Source organism: Heloderma suspectum, chromosome 4 (genome assembly GCF_057233095.1).
Source record: "Heloderma suspectum isolate Gila_16-S chromosome 4, 16-S_ref, whole genome shotgun sequence".
Taxonomy (NCBI): Eukaryota; Metazoa; Chordata; class Lepidosauria; order Squamata; family Helodermatidae; genus Heloderma; species Heloderma suspectum.
In genome coordinates, this window is record NC_139461.1 from 101054645 (window position 1) to 101077557 (window position 22913).

Below are 22913 nucleotides of genomic sequence, written 5' to 3' on the forward strand. Positions count from 1 at the left end.
ATCTCTTATATCCAGCTGGTAAGAAAAACAGTGCCTTTCATTACTACTGTACTCTTGCTCAACAGCTGACATAAACATCTATTTTCTAGATACCCGCTAAAGTAATTGTCTCCTTTTGTTCTTGTTTTTCAGAGATACAGAACAAATCCATATTGCTGTAGCCAGTGCAAGTTCTCCTCAAAATTTCTTTCTTCTTTCAAAAATCACTTGAACCGTTACCATGAAGATGAAATGGACCAAGAATTAGTTGTTCCTTGCCCAGAATGTTCATTTGCTTCTCATTCCAAAATAGTGGGAAAACACCTCCGAATGTTTCACTCCAAGAAAAAAATACAAAACTATAATGTGAGTGGTGGCATGAGACAGTTCCGGAGTGATGCAGTAAACTTTGTATGCCAGAAATGTCAGTTTACAGACACACTGTACTACAATACAAAGAAGCATGTGTTGGTAACCCACTTCCAAAACCTAATAAGCACATACTTTGAGGAGAGGCCTGATGACAGTGAAGAGAATTTTACTGATCATTACTGTAAAAAGTGCAATGCTTTTGCAAACAGCCGGGATTCTTTAATATATCACGTCTTGACATCTGAAGTACACAAAGATCTGGAGAATATATTGAGGCCAGTAATTTTGGTACAGCCTAAGAAATCAGGACAAGCAAAGTCACTGCAGATCATCAGTATTGCTCCCAAGCCTTCCACACACAGAGCCACACCACCACTAATACCTACCACTGCTCCAGTGGGCTCGGCTTCTTCTACATCATGTATTTCACTTCCGCCAGTCAATCACAATCAAAGTATGATGCCAGCAAAAGCTGGTCAAAACACAGTTGGACCACTGAGTGTTTCAAGTGCCTCCAGTCATCTGACACATACATCATCTCCAACTTCGGTTGCCCAGTCACGTATTACACTTGTGTCTGGTCCTCGCCCAGGAGGTCAGAATAATGCTGCTCTTCAGTCTGCAGTTTCCCAACCAGTCTTTCTTTCCCATAGGCTTCCCCTAAAACAGCCCGTACGGCCTGGGGTTCTGTGCCTAAATCAGCCTGCTGGGACCATAGGTAGAGCTGTTCCTCCTGGAGTCCTCTCATTCACTCGGCCAATCAGGCCTACTCTGCTTCCTGTTAATCACTCAATTAGGACCATCAGTAGTCCGGTTGTGCCAGGGGCTCTCCCTGGGACCCAGCCTGCTGGATCTCTGAATCGACCAGTTGGAGCTGGTGCTATTCCAGTCAACAGGCCTTCTTCACCTGGGGTCCTTGCTCTAAATCGGCCTGTTGGGAGTTTGAACCGGCCCAGTGCTACTGGGGTTCTTCCCATGACCCAGGCGCTTACATCGGGAGTTCTTCAGTTTAATCCTGTTGCTTCAGGGGTTCTTCCTGTAAACCAGTCAGTTGGACCTGGGATTCTACAGTTTAATCAACCCGTTGCACCAGGGGTTCTTCCTGTAAATCACTCTGTTAGACCTGGAGTTTCTCAGAATGCCACTTTACTTACCGCGGGACCTATACTTAGACAGTTAATTCCAACTGGCAAGCAGGTTAATGGGATACCAACATACACCCTTGCACCGGTTTCGGTGGCTTTGCCTGTGCCACCTAGCGGTGGGGTGACGTCCGTTCCACCACCTCAGGTGCCTGTTCAGCTGATGCAGTCTGGCCCAGTTACGCAGCTGTCTCAGGCTCCAGCTACTGTGCCTTCCTCAGTTGTTGTAGCTTCTTCCACGAATACCCTTGCCAAGACTTCTCCCTCTGCTTCTGCAATGAGCCTTGCCCTTAAACAGGCTAAGCAGTGGAAGACGTGCCCTGTTTGCAGTGAGCTTTTTCCATCAAATGTCTATCAGGTGCACATGCAAGTCGCTCACAAATTCAATGCAGCAAAGACCAAGGTTACTCTAGAAACAGACAAAGTTGCTGCCTGTGCGCCTTTTCTGCGGTGGCTAAAAGACAAAACAGTCCGGTGTTTTTCTTGTAAATGTTTTCTCTCTCAGGCAGAGCTTATAAAACATATTTTCACACATGGATTAGCTTGCTTGTTCTGCACCAGTACTTTCCATGACTTAAAATGCCTCGTGGATCACACTCGAACTGTGCATAAAGGAAAGAAGAAACTACACACTGATTATGATGACAAAGGGTTTCAACTTGAGAGCGATTCTGAAGGTGACCTGGTGTTTCCTCATTTTGACTTCAGTATAACTGCAAAAGAAGAACAGTGTGAAAGAGAAGTACATCTAGCAGTACTTGCTGGGGTAAACTCAAGGACACTTATTCCTCTGTACATCAAACTGCAGCATGAGGCTGCTGAAATGAATAAAGGCAATAAGAAAGTTTCAACTTGCCCTTTTTGTTATGGTACTTTCACTAGCACAGATGCCTACGAGATCCATTTGAAGGAGAGGCATCATATCATGCCAACTGTGCATACCATTTTAAAGACTCCTGCTTTCAAGTGTATTCACTGCTGTGGCGTTTACACAGGCAATATGACTCTGACAGCTATTGCTGTGCATTTGCTCCGCTGCCGGAGTGCTCCCAAAGACAGCACCCCAACTGTGAAGATGCAGCTTGAACTCGGTGAGAAGAAAGATCTGCCACTTGTAAATGGTGAGCAGCATGATGCTGCTTCTCTTTCAGCCAAGAGAAAACAATCAGATCATCTGTATGCTGTTACAGAGGACCAAATGAATGATGACCAGCCATTCCTAATTATAAATAGCGGTACAGCTCAAGTTCCAGTAAAGGAGGTGACTTTTGTGCCTTCCAAACGACAAAAGATTGATCATAAGACTGAAACTAAAGGACAGTCCTCCATTGAGGATCTTCATGTTTTAGCATTAAATCCAAAGCCATTCCAGAATAGCTCAAATGAAGTTCAAAAACGGTTTCTTGCAGATTATTTTCACAAGAAGCCATATCCCACTAAAAAGGAGTTGGAATTACTGTCATCTATTCTGTGTGCATGGAAAGCTGATGTTGCATCATTTTTTGGGAGAAAGAGACACACCTGCCTAAAGGCAATAAAAAATCTTAAGCCATCTGTGCTTTTGGGCTTTAGTATGTCTGAACTTAAAAATGTAAAGCACAGTTTGAGCTTAAAAAGTGAATCGGAAGATGTGTAATTCCCCCCCACCCTAATATCATGCAATTAAGATTGCATATTACTTCAGCAACTCTGTCACTGATTTAGTTTCTTGTGATATTAAACTATTAGTACACAGTGGCCATATTCACACAAAACAAAATTGTGTAAAAGTCTGGCTAATTGTTCACAAGCAGCATGCTAATCCATGCTGCCTGATTGTTCCTGCTTTGCTCCTTAAAAAGCTTAGTGTTATGTCTGAACCCAGACTCCTGACTTGTAACTCCCAAACAAGCCAGGAATTGAAAACTAACTTCAAACCCTGGCTTCATTTGTGTTAGGAAAGCAAAAAACCACAAGTCCTGGTGTGGTTGCAACACTAAATTTTTTCTTTCTGGTGACTTCCTGGCTAGTGTAGCTGCTCCTGCTGGCGGGAGGAGCCAAGAGGGAGTTTCCATGATACCGTTTTGAACCTTACTGTTCTGTGCTAATGAGATTAGTGCCTCGTTCAGTTTGGGCAAGTGTTCATTGTGGCAGTGGGACACAGTATAGTATACCTGAGGCTCTGTTACTTTTGTTTTCATTTTTTGTTTATGGTGTAGCTTTTTCTGCCCATGGGTTTTTATATAATTGTGTAACAAATTTCGTAGTGTTTTTTTTTAAAGAACCACAGTTGTTTTAAAAAATAAAGTGTATAGTTTTAGCAAAATTCCAAAACTGGTTAGATGGTCATAATAAAAAATTACAATCCCTCCCTTTTAAAATTAAGATGGTTGGCTTCTAGCCTGATCTTCATATTGCCCTGTGTAGAAAGCCATGGATTTACTAGTGGTAGCAGTACCGAATGCAACTTATTGCCTCCCCTAGATACACTGATACATATCAGCCAAGGGGGCGTCTGAACTTCTTCTTTCCCAGTAAGACATTGTGAAATATTATGTGGTATCTTTTTTTCCTGAAGTTTCAAACTTTTGGTTTCCAAGTATTGATTTCTATCTTGGAAAAAAATAAAGCAAGGAGCTACCCAGTCTGGAGTTGACTATAAAGACTACCTAAGGATCCCTTCGTTTGGTGCTATTGCTTGCTGGGAGCACTCTGCTGTCATTGCATACCATTCCAGGAAGCAGTTAGCGTTGTATGCATACGATTGCTAGTCTCTGGCTGTCCTTCCATTGTACTGGCATATATTCCAGAGTAGAAATTGGAATAACCATTTCTCCATGTGGCTATGCAACTTGTGTTTGGAGCAAGGGATCAAAGGCAATCCCTTCAGCAGTGCTAATGCAGGAAGATTTTGCATTGGCCATTGGGCTCCCACACCCCATCCGATATAGTACCTCACTGTGATTACAGTGATACTGAAATGTGTGAGAGAATACTTGATATTCATAATTAGTTGAAACTCACTACTTTAATAATTACAGTAGCACTGGATACATAGCCCTGAGTCTATTCCAGTCTGATACAATGTGCCTTGGCATTTCTATCAGTGCTGTCTGAAAGCTCTTGCTCTCTTTATAGTGGCTGAAATACAATTTGTCATTCAGTAGATGACAGCCTGGTCTAAAGATAGGCAAGATATTGAATAAGCATAGCGGGTATTAAAACCAAAATAGGGCTGAGAGCTGAGGCAGGTTTTGTTACTGCTGTTCTGCCTTTTACTTCTGGGCAATGTATGTTCTGGCAGCCTCCAAATCCAGAAAACTAATGTTTAACCATATTTGGTGTGCTGACTTTACACTGTTTTCTAGTTACTCTTATGCCAAGGGATTTTTTGTTTTTGTGAAACTGCATGTAAATAACTTGTGCAATTTAAGCAGTTGCATTACAGGCTGTTCAATTTCTATAAATGTCAGAAAATTGTAAGAGGGCTTTATGGTTTGATTTCTCTTCTTTCGTGCAGCCCCATCATTTGCCATTAGATCTACCAGTGCAAAGGAAGAGGTGCTGATATGGGACTTGCAATCCATCTATTTGTGGGGGTGTTGTAATTGCAGATTGGTCATATCTGTGTCAGCATTGATACTTACACAGGTGCAGAAAGGGGAAAAAGGAATGGGCTGGCCATTCAGAACAGGAGTGATTACTACTACTGTTTCACTTTTGACTTTTCATCCATGTATGTTAAAAATAGCCAGAGAATGTGGAGTAGTACTTTCCCACCATGTCTCTTGCAGGAGCATTGTGGGAAATACTAGGCTGTAAAAAAAAGTGGTTAAAACATTGGCATTTTTGTTTTGTTTTTTAACCCCCAATATTTGAACCTGCTTAAATCTAAAACCTAGACATGGGAGGTACAAAACAAATGGCTGAAGACATTAAAACATTTAGGAGAGAACATTTTGGCTGTGGAAAATGGTCACCTAGGTAGTCCAACGTATTAATTTATATATTCAGTGCAGATTGACAAATCTACTCTGTAATATGGCCAAGGTAAATTTAAGAAGGGTTTTGTTTTTTTTTTAAAGTAGGGGATAAATATATATAGGACAATGCATGTTCTGGTCTCCCCCTACAGGGAATGTTTGGATATAATAGGTATGACCTACAGAGAATGGAAGTGAATAGAGGTTGTAGAGTAATGGTACTTCAGTGAAAAGCTCCCTTAAATGGGTATAACTGAGCAGAGTTCAAGCAAGCAACTCTTTAATTGATCTGTGTTAAGTATGGTGCCTCTGAGGCAGTTTACACAGTCAGCACAATGAACTGGTAAAGCTGTTCTGGTACTGTAGCATTAGAAGTATATTGTTGTATGTTCGAATAGACCGCTATGTAAAATATACTACTTTCCCATGAGTGGACTGTATGTGGGAGAAGGCTAGGCTGGACCCTCAAGGCTAGGTAATCTTGGACACGCAGCATGTCTTTTCTATGGGAAACATTCAACCATGTAGCAGAGTGGTTATACTAAGTTAAGGAAAAGATTTTCTGCTTCATTCTGCTGAAAGTACACAATACATCTTCTGATTCTGCATGGCACTACACCAGTCATCTCATATTTGGGCAGGATAGTGCACAGCAAGATGGTATGGCCCAGGAAAGAACTACCTTCTATCCCTCCTTTAAAAATCCCTTTTAAAATAATTGGTACAAAGCAAGTACTAGGAGAATGTAAAAAGTCCGGGGGGGGGGGGGGCTGTGTTTCCACACAATGGTCTTTTGGTAGCATTCTGGTTATGTTTCTAAACATGCAGCATTGAAGGTAATATGCTAGATTAGTTTAAATAAAACTAAACTTCCTCTACAGCTCTGCCATAAGATTGTTATGTATAACAAATGCACCTCTTTACTTCTACTGTTAGTGGTAGAATACGGATCCCATTGGCTGAAGTGCATGAACAGTTTTGTACTAACTTTTGTCTTCTAAGATGTTGAGCTTGCTTGATTTTGCATGTCATCAGATTGCTACTTTAGCATTTTAATTCAAGATGATCGGTTCCCTCTTGCATCTAAGCATCCATCTTATCAGAAGTGAGGGCGTATGATATTAGTGGAACTAGAAAATGAAAGATGTTGCTTGAAGTGTGCTGAGATCCTATCTTGATATCGTGTCCTAGATTTCTTCCCGTTAAAGGTCATAGACTGCCCTCCTGCTGAGCCACCACTATAGTGGGAAGTTAGTTATGACATTAAACTGCCCATCATTAGGCTTATGTTTCCCTAATCTTGGTTATTTCTGTTGGGTAGAAATAATGGCAGTGTTTTAGGGTACATGGCTCCTGGTAGTAACTATAACTTCTAGATGATGTTTCTTTTATGTCCTAATACAGTATCAGTTTGTTGAATTGCTACTGCAACAGCTGCTGTGACTACAAGATGATGAAAGACAAGATCAAAGTGAAATTGCCTTGCTAATTGATTTAGCCCTGTTCTACCCTTTACTCAACTCCGGAAGTTTTCATTTGTCTGATAGCTATGACTGGAATGGTTGTGTGTGTGTCTAGAAAGGAATTCCTCAAACAACCATAACACATAAGCCTGATGTACTTTCCTTCACATGGTATTGTGATAGAATTGTCACACAAGGCAGATCAGTCTGGGTGGGCAAGGTAGGTACAGCTATGCCTCACTAAGAACGTAAGAGGAGCCATGCTGGATCACACCTATCTAGTCCAGCATTCTGTTTCCACAATGGCCAACCAGATACCTATGAGAAATCCACAAGCAGGATGCAAGTGCAAAAACACCTCCTATTCATGTTCCTTAGCAACTGGTATTGAAAAGCAAATTTCTTCAGATATTGGAGATAATATACAGTCATCATGATTAGTAGCCATTGATAGTCTTACCTTCGATTAATATTAATCCTCTTTACGGCAAGAGCATGTATGAGAACACCATGAAGTGGATGTAGCCCAGTCATGGAGGGTGGGGTTGCCTGTTAATACTCCTTTTTCCACGCTTAAGCCTTGAAAGGAGTAAGGTATGTTTTAACCCAAAGGCTTTTTCAGTTCTCAGAGGTCTGCAACTTCTTAACATTTTTAGGATTTGCCCTAGTCTCTGTGGAATGTGCTGTGATGCATTACAGATATAACCTAAAAGCAAATGCATGCTTTTTTTCACCAAAACTTTCATGTGCAGTTAATGTGGTTCTATTTCATAAACAGCTTAAGATTTCTTTAACCAGGTGGCACCCTTCCCGCAACTCAACTGAGGTGTATTTGAAGATTAGGAACTGTAGCTTGCCTAGTTCTGTGTCCTCAAAGCTGTGTTGCTGCTTAAGATCACATTCCCTAAATTGCCATGAGAAAGATGAAACTTAGAACATAATAGATTAGAACATCTAAAAGCATATGAACCTACCCGCTGTATATGTGGTTTTTCTATGAGAACCAGCCTGGGTATTGTTCAGACAAGACTGGCTTTAGCCTCATAAGGCTGGCATGGAGCTCCTTGCCCATTAACCACCATGGCATTTTTTTCCTCCTATGGTCCCAATGCAGTTGAAGTTAGCCCAGCGTAAGTCTGCTGAATGAAATAATTGTACCCTAACCTGTTATGTTGTACCCAAGGGACAATAGTAATTTCTAACTTCAGCTGGATTGCAGTTTGAGTTTTGAATGTACTGCTCAAGCCCCATGAAAAGACTTCAGAGGGTTGGGGAGCCTGCCAAATGGAGTGAACTGGGGGTGTGGGGATCCCTGAAAACCAGGCAGAGGCACCTTCTGTAAGTGGAGCTGTTCTGTCCATGGAAGGCAGAGCCGGAGTCCAACCCCTTGCCTGCAGGGTTACAATCTCATCAAGGACAAGACCCATGGAGGGCCAATTAAGAAACAAAAAAAAGTGACTTGGGTGTTTGACTAGCAATGGATACCCGGTAGAATGGCATTTGAGCGATAGGGAGCTGTAAGGAACAAGGGGGGCACAGGCAATAGAAAATAAACATAACCAGAAGAGTGGTACATGTACAGCAAAGGTCCAATGATGAGCAGCTACATAAAAGATACAGATGAGCTAAGAGCATTGAGATACTTGAAACCACTTACAAGCTAGTGTAACATGAAGGAATGAAGTGAAAAATTTAATATGAGTACCAACGTTTGAGACAGAATGGACATGCTGGTCTCTGCATCTCCTAAATAAGGATTGTTACTGTAGTCTAAATGGGAAAAAACATTTTTGGCAGTGCCTCTAAATGATGTTTCGGCAACAAAAAGGACGGCAGCAAAAAAAAAAGAGGCCATTTTACTTTAAAATTAGTCATGGGGGGAGCACACACCATATTTTCCAGCAGAAATGCTTCTGGAAGCCTCCTAGGATTGTGATTTTTGCTTGAAACAAGGTGTGCTCTTTCAGCAAGCCTTGTTTTAAGTGAGGGTTTCCTGCCAGCCTGCTGGATTTTGGCAGCAAAATTGATGGTGTGGAGGGGTGAGGAAACTGGCCCTTGGACTCGCCAATGTTGCCTATCCCTGTCCTAGGGAAAGGAGAGTGAATTCTAGTGATATCGATTAACTGAAAATGGCAGGACTGCGAACATAAGAGGAAAGAAACATTTTTCCAGGATTCTGAGCTTGGGAAGAGCAAACGGTATCAACAAGCGAAAGTAATGTTGGGAGAAGGTAAGGAGGACTCACTTTTGGCATGGTGGAGTTTGAGAAAATAGGTATTCATCCCCTGAAAGCAGAGAAGGCACAGGAGACTGGTGAAAGGAGGAGAAAGATCAGGCAGAGGAACAGTAGAGATCAACAGCATAAAGCTGGTATTGGAGAACAAGTAATAGAACCAAGAGGGGGAACACAGAGGAAAGAATTTGTTCTTTCAGGAACTCCTATACAAAAGATGGAAACAAAAAGGGCAAGAACACTTACAAAATATTAGAAAACATGGCAAAACAGTGCCCAAGAAGAAAGAAGTGAACAGTCAGCTCTACCAAAGACTGAAAAAATAAGATCTTGTGATACAGATATGGATAGCTTCCTTTGAAACAATTTACATTTTCATGGCTTAAAAATAAAGGCTTCATACAATGAGAAATCTTATTTAAATTTTAAGTTATAAGAGCTTTGGTCATTACACTTTTGGCATTATATACAAAAGTTTTAAGATATTCAAAAAAAGACTTTGACAGAGACATGCCTCTGAAATATAACAGCAGCGAGCACATACTGCCGTTTACTCTGCAGCAGTTCAAACAACAAAGGAGCATTTTCTTTCTATTCAGTATATTTTGCCCCAAGATATACAACAGAATCCAGGCATCCATGAAGGACATGAATGCATACAGTTTTGGTCCTTATTGCACTTAAATGTACCACAGAACTATTTTAAAAACATCTTCGTGGTATGTGTGGATTACTACTAGCAGCAGCAAAACTATTAGATACAAAAATGTACATTTCTTCTATTCTTTCCTACGTAAATAATTTCTCTTGGACTACAAATGGGCTTTCAAATGAGCTTAACCAACCAGATACGTAATATAGTTTGGGAACTCGTTGCCCATAAGCCAATCCATCCCAGGCTCTTTCTTGATAGGGGAAGATGGAAGTTAATTCCATTGCTTGGCCTCTTGTTTCCCTCTTCCCACTTTACTTTCTGAGCCATTTATGGCTTGAAAAACAAGAAGGGATGAAGAACAGAGAAATACACAGAAGGCTGTACTTGTTTCTCCTGCCTGTTCATGCTGGAAAGGGAAATGGGCACATGCAAGGAAAGACTCTCTTGCATCTTCTGTTTCTGTCTGTTTGGTTTTCCTGCCACTTTCTAAGGGTGGTTGGCAGGTCGCTTTCCTTTTGTATCCTTTTCACTGGGTCTCCGGGTGGGGGAAAGGGCTAGTTTCATCTGCAGGCCATGTGACTGGTGTGTGTATGCTCATGTGCTTCCTCCCCACCCCTTTCGACGTGACTTACTGATAAAGTTAGCTGCCACTTTAGGAAGACCAGAAAAAAAAGTATATTCTGTGCCAGACACAGCGGAAGTAAAAACAGATGAAGATAGACTGGGACACCGGAAAGCAGCAAACCGTGGTTTTCAAAGAAGTGCAACAACCTAAAGACCATCGTGGATCTCATTCACTTATAATACTATCTTTCAGAGAATGACATTGTCAGCTAAATCACATATGCTGTGCTTCACCAAGAAAAGGAAAGTAGTCTTCAGTCTTGAAGAGGTCAGGAGGTTCATAAAGGGTTTGATTCTGCCTTGAAGACGATTTCTGTAATTACAATCTCTGTGTTAAAATACTTGCATGCAACAGAGTAAGGTTCAAATTTTAGAATCCACAATTTTAATGGTACCTTGCATAAAGGATCTTTTAAAATCCATGTACCTTCAGTCTTCCCAGAGTTTGAAAGTGCACACGCACGCGAGATAAATTTTGGAAAGATTTAAATAATTCTACAGCTAGTATTTTATGCAACAGAACTATGTGTGTGAAAAAGATGTATGAATAATTGCTCCTGAAACAAGGCAGGTACGATCCAAAAAGGAACCAAGATGGGAAAATGGAGCTGAAGATCTGCCAGTCATTTCTTATGAAAGCAACAGACCTCTTTATCTGCTTTTGGAAAGAGCACTTGCAACTTTCTGCATGGTGGTGTGGAGAAGAGTGGGTAGACTGGCCAGTATGGCAGATTTTTTGTTATCACTTCAATACTTCAGAGATTTGTCTTCTGTAAGAAAACAGTACTTTTCAATCACAGCGTGTACAGATAGTTCCAATGCTCCAGTTGTCCCCAAAATAATTTTTCACCTCAGAAGTGCAATAGGGAAGAAAATCCCTTGAAGGAATGAGGAATGCTATAAGCAGACATTGCTAAGGGATGCAACAATACAAGAATAGGAGCTAGATTGTGCTCTCCTAGACTGCCAGGCCACATCTCAACAGTGGGGAGATATTGCCCTCCAAAGCTTTTATCTTGGGCACACAAACACATTCAGGGAGCTTAAACTCAGGATTCCCACAGACCAGGGGTGGGGAACCCGTGGCCCTCCAAATGTTGTTGGACTCCAACTTCCATCAGCCCTAGCCAGTACGGCCAATGATGAGGGATGATGGGAGTTGCAGTCCATCATCTGGACAGCCACAGGTTCCCCACCCCTGCCATAGACTAGCCTCTGAACTTACAAAAAGTAGTATCACGTGTATGGTTCCACAAAGTATTTTCACCATTAATAAAGAAAACTTACATTAAGAAAAGATGGCACGTTGATTGTGTGTAAGAGTTTTTTAAAAGTATTTGGAAATGTCCCAAGGTCTGATTCTGCCTTTGTGATCTGTTCCTCCATTCCAGCCACGCTGTTTCCAACCACTTTCACAAAGGCCTGGTTCAAGAAAAGAAAAGAAAGAGAGAAAACAGATCAGCAATAGCAGTGAACATATGCAAGCACAGAAACATACCACAATCATTTCCTAGCTAAATTGTTCTTTTTGCCATTATTTGAAAAAGTAAAAAAATAAACCTAATTTACATGAAACCCAAGAGCCACAATCCAACTTACTTTGTTTAAGCCTGTCGAAATCAATGAACTTTAAGCACACTTAACTGTGGATCAGACTGCAGCAAAGCACCTGCATTTTGCACATATCCAATAAATGGTTTATTCAAGCACTGAGTAGCAAGCGGTCCTTGTGGCTCATTTTTTTTGTTTTTTAGAACTGTTAGTTTTCTATGCCTGTGTTAAAAAAATGTTTCCTACCTCATAATTACAAAAAAGGGATGGTAGCACAATAGATGAAGAACCCCCCATTTTTATTTTGGACTTCTGAACTCATTTGAGATCTGAAACATGATTTAAACGATATGGGACTGGTGTATACATCTGGACATGACAAGCTGTTCTGAAGTGACTCACTACGCAGATTTACAATACAGAAGCACATTTCTCCTCTATTATATGAAACCACACAAACAAGTATCAAGAAAAGGAGTGGCAGCTCTAAAATAGGTTTTACGGGCAGCAAGGGCCAATCTGTCCAATCCAGGGGTCCATCACCATGCAGGGAAAGGGATGGATATGGAAACTTTCCTCCCCTTTCAGACAGGAAAGTTCTTGCAGGCAGGGATAATCTTTACACATTTTGGAGCTCAATGGTCGGAAACAGATCACTAGAATGAGTGCATGTCTTCTACACTGATAAGGTTACAGGCTCAAAACAACAACACAACAAGGGAAAATAATACAATAGGTAATTCATATTAGCCCTATAAAAAGGGACTGTGACACTGACATTGGAAACACATACCTCTAGTTTGTCAATTTTCCTATATAGCCGTCTCATTTCTATAGCCTTTGTATGAATATGTGGTACACTTTCATTGACTACTTGAGAAGAATCACTTCGAATCTAGAGAAAAACCAGACAAAGTTGCCTACACAAAGGAGTGATCAAGTTTGAACAACTTTTGATAAATTCTAAACAATGTAATTAACATTACCCAGAGCCAGCCCAAGAAATTTCTCTTCCTGAGATAAAGGACAAGATGGTGTCCCCTATTCTCAATACAGAAGCCAAATGGACTGACAGTGGAATCTTACTTCAACCCTGGTGACAAGATGCCGTCCTCCTGGGGGCAGCAGGCTAGTTTAGGGGGCGCAGGGCAGGCCATATACCACTCTGTCCTCCAACACCTCACTGTCACTCCCCAGCATCTGCCTCCTGAGGCAACAGCCTGATTCTACCTAATGATAGGGCCAGCCCTGAGAGCAATCTCAACCATTATCTAACTGAACATATATACCTATAGCCTGGTTTAAAAACTGGACATGGTTCACAGCAGATTTGTTCATGCCTCTAGGCATGATAGGAAGCCCCCAAACAATAGAATTTGATAGTTTAGCATGAGCTACCGCAGATTTGGACACAAAGTTACACCAACACATACAAGCTAAAGTCCAGAGCTGAGGACCAACTCTTTCTGTTGTTGGAATGGACAAATGTTTTCCATTTTTATAAGGATTGCCTATGGAGGCTTGAGGTTTCTAAGCAATTATCAAAAGGTTTGTTTGTGTTATTCAAGTAATGCTAAAAGCCTTGTTTAAACTGATTCTTTATTGAGAAGCTGGACAGGCATCTGGCAGGAATCTGACACCTACGTTTTAGAATTTCACCTCACCTTTCTGTAAAAGCATGCCTGAAAGTCTTCTGATTTTAATGGCTTGCCCCCAACATAAGTTGTATCAGTTGTGTTCTTAAAAGAAAGGGCTTCATACAACTCTACAATAAGCGATGTTAGCTTAGGTTAACTTGCGCATTTTTCAATAGCATACCTACCATGTCTAGCATCCCCACAAACTCATCAACCCTGGTCAGCAAATCTTCCAGACTCTTATCTAAGGTTTCAATCTGCAAAAACAAAGTTCTAAAATGATGCCAGTGTTGCAGCAATGGTGGCAAAAGCACAGGTGGGAAAGTGTAGACCTGAGATTAAAAAGAAAATCAGCGAACCCAGAGGAAAAAACACAACACTCCCTCCCATGTCTCTGAACCACCTGAGAAAGTGCAAAGACAAGAAAAAGAGGTGGCACGGCTCAGAAACCACCAGCTGCTGACCACTATGGTGGCACTTTACCTTTGACTTTCTGCTAGAACTGCCTCTACTACTGTGGGATTCACTGTTCTCTATGGGGGGGTTGATATGAAATACAATACTTATTGCTGGAAAATTCAACAATAAGGGTGCAATCCTATAGCCTAGCGGCTAGACAGCCACAGGATAGGTTGGTTTCTGGGAACCAACCTTGGAGCCCACACTCCTCCGAGAACTGACCTCGAACCAACCCCCCCCCCCCGCACCACCTCATAGGCAATGCGTATCAGCCCCGTGCGCCGCACTCATAAGAGCAGCGCAGCAAAAATGGGGCATTCTTGGGGGCGGGGAGCTCAGAAATGCCAATATGACACATCCTATGTGTCATCCAGCTGCAGCTTCCCGCTCTCCGAGGTCCCGTGGCTAGACAGCCGAAATCAGCTGTCTAGCCGTGAAAGCCAGGTGGGGGGAGCAAGGAGGAGATCCACTCCTCCCACCCTGCACTGGATAGGCAGTTGCCCCTGGGCTTGCTCCCTAAATGTATGATTAATACAGCACCATCAGTAGATACAGTGCCTTACAGAGTTACATAGGAAGTACAAACCCCAGCTCCCCAAATGCTTACAGTCTAAAATGGACAGCAGAGAAAACATCAGAGACTGGGTGGGAAAGGTGGACAAATGACATTACATATATTTAAAGCTTGGTTACCCTTTGGAATAAAAATTACAAGAATAAGCCAAAGGCCATGTGGAAAAAGGTGGATTTTAGACAGAGATTTGATGATAGGGGAAGGTGGTACCAAATGCATGTTTTTTTGGGTGGGGGAGTTTTGTGTGTAAGGGACAGCAAAGGAGAATGGACAGAGTTATTTAAGGGAGCAGGAGACATTTAGACAGCTGAGGGCAAGTTGGAGGAGTGGCAGTCGTGGGCACAGGCATAGTGAAAAACAAGGGCTAAAAGATAGGGCAGGTAAGGCTGTAGATGGCTTTAAAACAGGGATCCCTCCAGGTGTTTTGGCCTACAACTCTCATCCTCTCTCACCATTGGCTATGCTGGCTAGGGCTGATGGGAGTTGTTGGCCAAAACAACTGGAGGACCACAACTTGCCTACACTTGCTTTAAAAGTAAATCCACGAAGTTTGTGCTGGATAAGGAAGGAGTTGCAAACCTAGTGAAGGAATCTGAATGTTCTGAAAGCAAAAGGGTGGGAGATGTGAATGATTTTGGCAGTGGATAGAGACAAGAGGGCCAAAGTATGAGAGAAGAAGGTCAGAAAAGAAAAGGTTGCAGTGATTTGTGGATTTGCGGTAATTTGCAAAAGGTTGTAGGAGATTACCAGAGCGCAAACCAAGGTTTTAGCCGGGGTTGGGGGAGACTGAGGGAAACAGGCTGATCTTTCCAACAGTGTACAGCAGCCTTCCCCAACATGGTGCCTTCCCATCAGCCCCAGCCAACATGGCCAATGGCCAGGAATGGTGGGATTTGTAGGCCAAAACATCTGGGGGGCACTACATTGCCTAATCAACAGGATGAATGGTGATTTAGGTCAACTGATATGGCAAAGAATTGTAGAGAGGAAGGTTTGGGAGGAAAGACGAATAGTTCAGCCTTGGACATGCCGAGTTTGATGTATCAGAACTGGACAAAGGGAAAGATGTCTAGGGAAGAGAGAGACAGGTGGTACTGCAAACAATGGGATCTGATGAGGTTACCCAAGACACTGTAAAGAGAAGAAAGTAGGGACCTAGAGCAGAACTCTGAGGGGCTCTAAAGAGAGAAGGAAGGCAATCTGATAGGAGAACCAATCTGAGAAATAGAAAGAGATAATTGGCAAGGACAGTTTCCACTGTATGCAAAATAGTGTTCTGTTACAATAGAGAGCATTCCATCACTACTAGAACAATGGCTCTAAGCACAAGGAACCAGCCTTATCAAAGTAGCACGTGTGCTTTGGGGTAACTACTCTAAGGTTGCAATTGTATACACACAATCCTATACACATCTGAAAGTAAGTCCTACTGAACTCAATGGGACTTAATTCTGAGTAGATGCACATAGTGTGCACTGCAAAACCCCAGAACCATTCCTATTGTCCCTGAAATGATGGTTCAGTGATACTTCTAATGTCTCAGAATGTAATTGGTTATAATGACCTTATCAGAGCCCTTACTTTTCAAGAGACAGGATAACAAGGAGCAAGAATGCAAATAGGTCAAGAAAACCTGCAACTGGTGAAAACAATCAGAAAAGCAGCTATTTGATTTTTGACTTAAACTGATTTTTATTGTAAAAAAACAACCATAAATAAAATAAAAAACCTCTCATTTAAAAAATAACATAGTTACAACCGAGTCTTATCATAAACCTAGACTTACAGTCTCATAAAAATGAATGGCTCTGTCGCACTCACACACATTAGTAGGAAATTCAGTGAAACATGGGCATTCATTTTAATTTTTCATCTCAGGAAAACGACTCTGTCCAGCATGATTTACAGCACTTCCTTCTTGAAAGTTCTGGCCTTTTGGTTTCTGTTTCTCTAAAGTCACAAGTGCAAAGACCCAGGCTAGACAGAATTGTGGACAGAGGACAGTTAAAACAGAAAAAATCAGAAAAATAAAAAAATGGATTTTCAAAAATGTAAATACTGAGTATCTCTTAATTAATAACTAGGTTAACATGAACTAATCTGGATATACACACTGTTAATCTCTAAAGCAACACCTCTAGCAGACACCAATCTAATCATTTCTCAAATATGGACAGCTGCACTCTACATGCACATAGGCATTTCATTTTCATCTGTTTTAGTCTGCCCAGTAGCTATCAAACCTTGCTTTGACCTATCAGACATGGACATTAAGGGCGCAGTCCCATGGGTTGTGGCCTCGATGATCGGAAGCCCCCGAACTTGGAGGCTTCTAATCATCCAATGCATGATCTTTGCTTCTCTGTCATTTCGCCTTGCATATTTCACTACAGAGCCAGTGTAGTGTAGTGGTGAGAGTGACGGACTGGGAGCCGGGAGATCCGGGTTCTAGTCCCCACTTGGCCATGGAAGCTCACTGGGTGACTTTGGGCCAGTCACAGACTCTCAGCCCAACCTACCTCACAGGGTTGTTGTTGTGAGGATACAACGGTGAGGAGGAGGATAATGTAAGCCGCCTTGAGTTCCTTGCGAGAGGGAGAAAGGCGGGGTATAAATGCAATAAATAAATAAATAAATAAATACATGGGCTTTTTTGCTTGTCTAGCAACATCACTTCAGAGGGGAGGGAAGGAGGCTAGAAGAGGCTCAGGATAGCTCATATCCTGGCCTCCCTGGTCTCCTCCCCTCCTTACCCACTGAAATACCTTCTTTCCTCCCTGAGGTAAATTTCCAACCTTGGAGGGCAGTCAGCACGGTTCTTTCCACACTGGCTGTGAGGGTTTGGGGGAGGGAGGTGGATCTCTGACTCCCCCTTCTGAGGTCGGAGCACTGTCTCTGACCTCGGAGGGGAGATTCCCCAGTATCCTATAGCTCCTCAGACAATGTCTAGGGACCACAGGATTGCTCCCTAATTGTTGTTTCTTACTTAGTTTTTGTGAGGACAAGGCTGGGCCTTGTGAAGCATGAAAGAGTGAAGCAGGGAAGAGCAACACTGGAAAGAAAAAGTCAACAACATTGTCCAGTGTGCATCCTCCTGTATTCCCATATTGATACTAAGGCTGTAATTCTATACCCATAGATTGAACTCAAGTGAACTTACTTCTGAGAAAACATGTACTGCTATCCTTTGGAAGATGTAAGGGAGAGGGAATCCTCCAGAAAAGTCTCTAGAAGTTTTTCCCTTGATAAAGACCTGGGTTGAAACGCATTGGGAATTCAATTGGTGCAGCTGTTCTTTTTTTGATTTTGGTTAGAGAAAGAGAGCAAGCCAGCAAACCATAAGAACACAAGGAGAGCAATGCTGGATCAGACCAAGGGTCTATCAAGTCCAGCATTCTGTTCACACAGTGGACAAACAGCTGCTGACCAGGAACCCACAAGCAGGACATAAGCACAATAGCACCCTCCCACCCATGTTCCCCAGCAGCTGGTGTACACAGGCTCACTGCCTCTGGTTCTGGAGGTAGCACATAGCCATCAGGACTAGTAGCCATTGATAGCCTTTTCCTCCAGGAATTTGTCCAACCCCCTTTTAAAGCCATCCAAGTTGGTGGCCATCACTACATCCTGTGGTAGCGAATTCCATAGTTTAACTATGTGCTGTGTGAAGAAGCCCTTCCTTTTATCTGTCCTGAAACTCCCACCAACCAGCTTCATAGGATGACACCAGAAAGAGGAAAACACATTAAAACAGGAAGAAAAAGAAGAAAAAGGAACTGCAATCCTATGCATCTTATCCGGGAGCGTGCCCCACTGAACGCAGTGCGCTTGCTTCTGAATAACCATCCACAGCAGCTCCACCTGGTGCCGTCCAGATGCGTCGGACTAGAAGGGCCTCAGTCCAGCCCCTCTGGAGGGCCCCAGGTCGGGGAAGGCTGATCCGCAGGCTGGCGCTGCAAGCCCCCCACTTCGGGCGGGGGACCAGCGGTGGGCCCGAGCCCCATCTGAAAAGGGCGCGGACTGCCACAAGAGCGCGCTCGCCCACGCACCCGCCCGGCTGAGGCGACGCCGCCCAGCGGCGAAGGCAAGAGGCAGGCGGCGTAGTCGGCCGCGGCGGTGGCCAGCAGCAGTTCCCCCCCGAAGGCGCCTCCCTCCGCCGCGTCTTCGTCCCCGAGGCCGGAGGCGCTGCTGTGGCTCTGAGAGACGTTGCCGCTGTCGCCGCTCAGCTGGAGTAGCGGCGGCGGCTCCTCCGCGGCGGCGGCGGCGGCCGCCTCGTCCATTCCCTTCGCCCGCACTCTGCCCGCCGCTCGCGCGCAGCCGGCAGCCAACCGCCCGTCGCCCGATACGGGGCTTCTCACGCGAAGGAGCTCCGACGACGTGCCTTTCCCCGCTACGGAAGCCCAGCGGGGACAGCGTCAAGGGCAGGGCTGGCGCGCTCGAGCTTCGTGAATTCCACGCTCCGGGGCGCGGCGAGTGGGCGGCCTTTCGGCGGGGCGCGTGCTTGGGCCTCGTGGGAGGGGAAGTCCCGCCTCCGGCCTTGCTCCTGCGAGCGGCTCCGCGCTTCCCCCTGCAAAAAAATCCGGAGGTCGATATGGCTGGATGAACGGCGCTGCGCCTGAGCTTTCCTCTTCCTTCCTCTTTTCGCCTCGATCTCCTGTTCGGCTTCCCCACACTTTCAGTGCGGCTATTAGTATAGGTCCTGCGCTGACAGCTGCGTAAAAATGTGGGGAGCTACACACTAGAGGAGAACTGTTATTTAAAACCCAGCCAGAAAAGGGGCTGGGAAAGGAGGAAAGAAGCTGGCTTCATCAAGAGGCTTACAGGATGCATTTAGTCAGTCTTTTGTCCTGCTCCCATGCTACACCTTGGGACCAGTCCGAACTTGCAGACAATGTGACTTCACCACCTAGTCACGTTTTCGACTTCCCGCCCCCACCGCTCCACACCATATAACACCTTGCCTGATGAAGAGATCTGGGGTTCTCAAAAGCTTGCACAATCATTTTGTGAACTTTTGGTTGGCCAGTAACATGGATTTTGAAGAAGTCTTTAAAATGAATTTTAGGACAAGATTGAAGACTTAATTAGATGAGGTTCCACTAGGTGCTAGATTGCAGATTCCACCTAAGTCTGCTAGGACAAAAAAGCATAAAGACCCCTTCCTCCCCAGAATTATACAATCTAGTAGTTACTTAGCTCCATAAGGCTAAAGGTTTACTTATAAGGATTTCACATCTTCCTTGCTCTTATAGGCCATACTCTGGGTAGTATCCAATGGAACACTAGCACTAATGGAAATGACATTGTGTTTGTGTAAATGACCTCTAGTGCAACACCAGTAGGATTTCCCACTGTGGCAGCAAGTACTATTGGTGTTGTGCCAGAGGTCGTTTATGCTAGCACAATGTAATAAATTGTTAGTGCTGGTGTCGCATTGGGTATTGCTCTATGGTTGTTGCTGCAAGATATATGGAGCAGAAGACCTAAGAGATTGACAGCTGTAGGACTAGCTACTTCAGGCTGGAAATATGGTGGGAAGGTAAAAGCAGCAGTAGAGACACCATACTTGTGTATGGGAGTGAGGGAGGGAGAGAACAGACAAGAAAAATGAAGACAGATGATATGTAGGGAACCCACTCTATTCAGAAGAAGGGCCTGATTTAAAAGTTCTTAAATACATTCTTAAGATCCAACAAAATTGTGAAGCAAGTTCTAAATTATGTCCCCAAAGCTACAGTATGGGGGAGGGAAGGAGGAACTGTATTATCCTACTGTACCTTACACAGTTGTTGCGCTGAACAGGTTTAGAGATGAAAGCAAAATCATGATGCATTTTTTACCATTCCTCCATTTTTATCCCCACGGGTAGAGATTGTCACTTCTTCCCGTGAGTGACAAGATGAAAACGAGACTTCAGAAAGCCATTCCCGCTAGCAGAGACTATTTGTGTTTCAAACTATAGTTTGCTTTTTAATGACTTAATGTTTTAAAACACCTTCCGGTAAAAGTTAAGAGTCGTAAGTGGGGCCTTTCTTACCTGCTAGATCTAATCTAAAATTACAGAAATAATTTCCTGTTTAAATAAATTTGATTTACATGGACTTATATGGCAGGAGCTGTACTTTGGAGGCAGAGCACCTGCTTGGCATGCAGAGGGCCCTCAGTTCAATCTCTGGCATCTCCAGATAGGAAAAGAACAGAAGAAGCGCCCTGCTGGATCAGGCCAAGGGTCCATCTAGTCCAGCATTCTGTTCACACGGGGGCCAACCAGCTGTCGACCAGGAATCCACAAGCAGAATATGAATGCAACAGCACCCTCCCACCCAGGTTCCCCAACAACTGGTGTCCATAGACATACTACCTCTGGTACTGGAGATAGCACATAGCCCTCAAGCCTAGTAGCCATTGATAGACCTCCAGGAATTTGTCTAACCCCCTTTTAAAGCCATCCAAGTCGGTGGCCATCACTACATCTTGTGGTAGCAAATGCCACAGTTTAGCTATGCGCTGTGTGAAGTACTGCCTTTAAAGGAAAGAATCCTGCCTGAAACCCTGGAGAGCCACTGCCAGTCAGTGTCGACAATACTGGGTGAGATAGACTAAGGGCCTGGCTTGCTATAAGGCAGCTTCCTATATTCCTATGACTTGTCATTATTTTGTGAATAGACTGAAAATCGCAGTAATTTCTCAACTTCTGCATAAATTTCTATATAAACCAAATAAATATTTTATATAAAAATCTACTAATGCCCCAAGAACTGGAAGGATAGGCAGTAGCAAATTTCAACCTAAATTTACCCTTTTAACTTTACTCAACGTGGGGGGGGGGGGAATCTCCCTTCAAACTGAAATTCACTATGTTTCTTCTGCATGCCCATAAACCTTAATATTGGTTAATTGGAACATTAATTATTTCAATTAGATCCAGTAACAAGGTGACCTGGACTAATACTTTCTCAGCTATTGTCCACGTACTATCTTCTGCACAGCAGAAATTTTCATCAATTTGCTTTTGAGCACTATCTCCTTTTTTGTTTTAGGAGGAAAGCTTTGGGAATGTAAGTGTGTACACACACAGAGAGAGAGGAGCTGAAGCTGTTTCTGTAGTAATTGTTGTTTTTTTTTCTATGATTCTAATTCTACCTCAAGGTAAAGTATCAGTCCATAAACTTAGGATTCCAAGCCTACATTTTGGGGCTACTGGATCTACATTGTGAAATGTTGTTCATGCTGGTAAGATGTTGGTGCCAACAACTTCTTTTATTATTAGAAATAACTCCTTACTAATCATGACTGATTTTGACTGAAACTTGAATAAAGTACAAACATGTGGGTTTTCTGTCTCATTGTCTAACTGTTGCTTTGTAGGAAAATGTACCTGGTTCCCCAGCAAGCACCATTTAGGCTGCACTTTAACCAGAAGAAAAACCAGGCTGCAATCCTAAACACATTTCAGAGAAAGAATGGTTGAATGTTTATAGCAGTAAGTGCACTCAGGTTGTTAGGGTTTTTTTAAAAAATATTTTATTTGTTTTGGTATGATGTTATTAGTCACTGTGGGTTACTTTTTAGTGGAAAAAGCAGGGTATAAACAAGCACTGAAATGAAATTAAATGGATGCTATCAATTTTCTAGACACCTGCTGGTCTGGTTAATTGTTTTCACAGGAGATCAACAGGAGAAATAGTATTCTTTTTAGTCCTATTAAACAATTTCTGTGATTGATACGTTTGCTTATGAAGTCTTTGTGTCACAGCAGTGAGACTTGTCAAAGCCTCCCTCACATAACTGCTTTTTCCTGACAGCTTCCGCTGGGATCTTTCCTGCATTTCTGAAGGGTTCCTGTCCCATCTCCATTCTGCACAGGTATTTGTCCACTAAGATTTGGAGAGAGATGTCACTGATGACAATCAGCATCCAGTATTGGGCCTATTTTTCCATAGCACAGTTCAGTGAGTTGCTTTTCACTCATCAAGCTCTCAGTGGTTTGGCCCTACATCCAGCTTCCAATCAATCCACAAACTCTTTGAAAACGCCAAAAGGTCTTTTTATTCAGATGGTTTTGGTGGCTGGGATTTGAGTTTGGCTTGATGGTAATATTTTTCAGTTAAGCAATAGGAAAAATCCTACATAATTTTATTCCAAGCAGAATAATAAAAAGCTTCTTAGTAAAACTTGATGGAAGTTTGAGTCCATATAAAACAAAATTAGGGTGTGGAGGGGGTTGGAATATAAATTAAAGAAAGAAAGCTCATTCCTTTA

General features: G+C 43.0%; 2 protein-coding genes across 6 annotated transcripts in view; one reads left to right on the forward strand and one right to left on the reverse strand.

Annotated features, from left to right (window-relative positions):
• Positions 1 to 4955, forward strand: part of ADNP2 (ADNP homeobox 2) — a 17124-nt gene extending 12169 nt beyond the window's left edge. For both annotated transcript variants that reach the window (XM_084850078.1, XM_084850077.1), the window contains exon 4: positions 133 to 4955. In XM_084850078.1, the coding sequence (XP_084706204.1) occupies positions 133 to 3129 (2997 nt within the window). In that variant the 3' untranslated portion in view covers positions 3130 to 4955. The remainder of the gene's footprint in view (positions 1 to 132) is intronic.
• Positions 2142 to 19045, reverse strand: BLOC1S4 (biogenesis of lysosomal organelles complex 1 subunit 4). Of its 4 annotated transcripts, XR_014790197.1 has the most exons (6): positions 18701 to 19045; positions 13804 to 13875; positions 12775 to 12876; positions 11718 to 11852; positions 10826 to 11200; positions 9572 to 10743 (listed from the first exon to the last, which is right to left on the reverse strand). XR_014790197.1 is itself a non-coding variant. In XM_084850082.1 (5 exons), the coding sequence occupies exons 1-5, from the start codon at positions 18929 to 18931 to the stop codon at positions 2198 to 2200; spliced, it is 549 nt and encodes a 182-aa protein (XP_084706208.1). In that variant the 5' UTR covers positions 18932 to 19045; the 3' UTR covers positions 2142 to 2197. The 4 variants fall into 4 exon arrangements, 3 of the variants coding, with proteins under 3 accessions (XP_084706208.1, XP_084706207.1, XP_084706209.1); XM_084850082.1 differs by lacking the exons at positions 9572 to 10743; positions 10826 to 11200 and adding an exon at positions 2142 to 2206; XM_084850081.1 differs by lacking the exon at positions 10826 to 11200 and having other exon boundaries at positions 8871 to 10743.
• Between the last annotated feature and the right edge of the window lie 3868 nt (positions 19046 to 22913).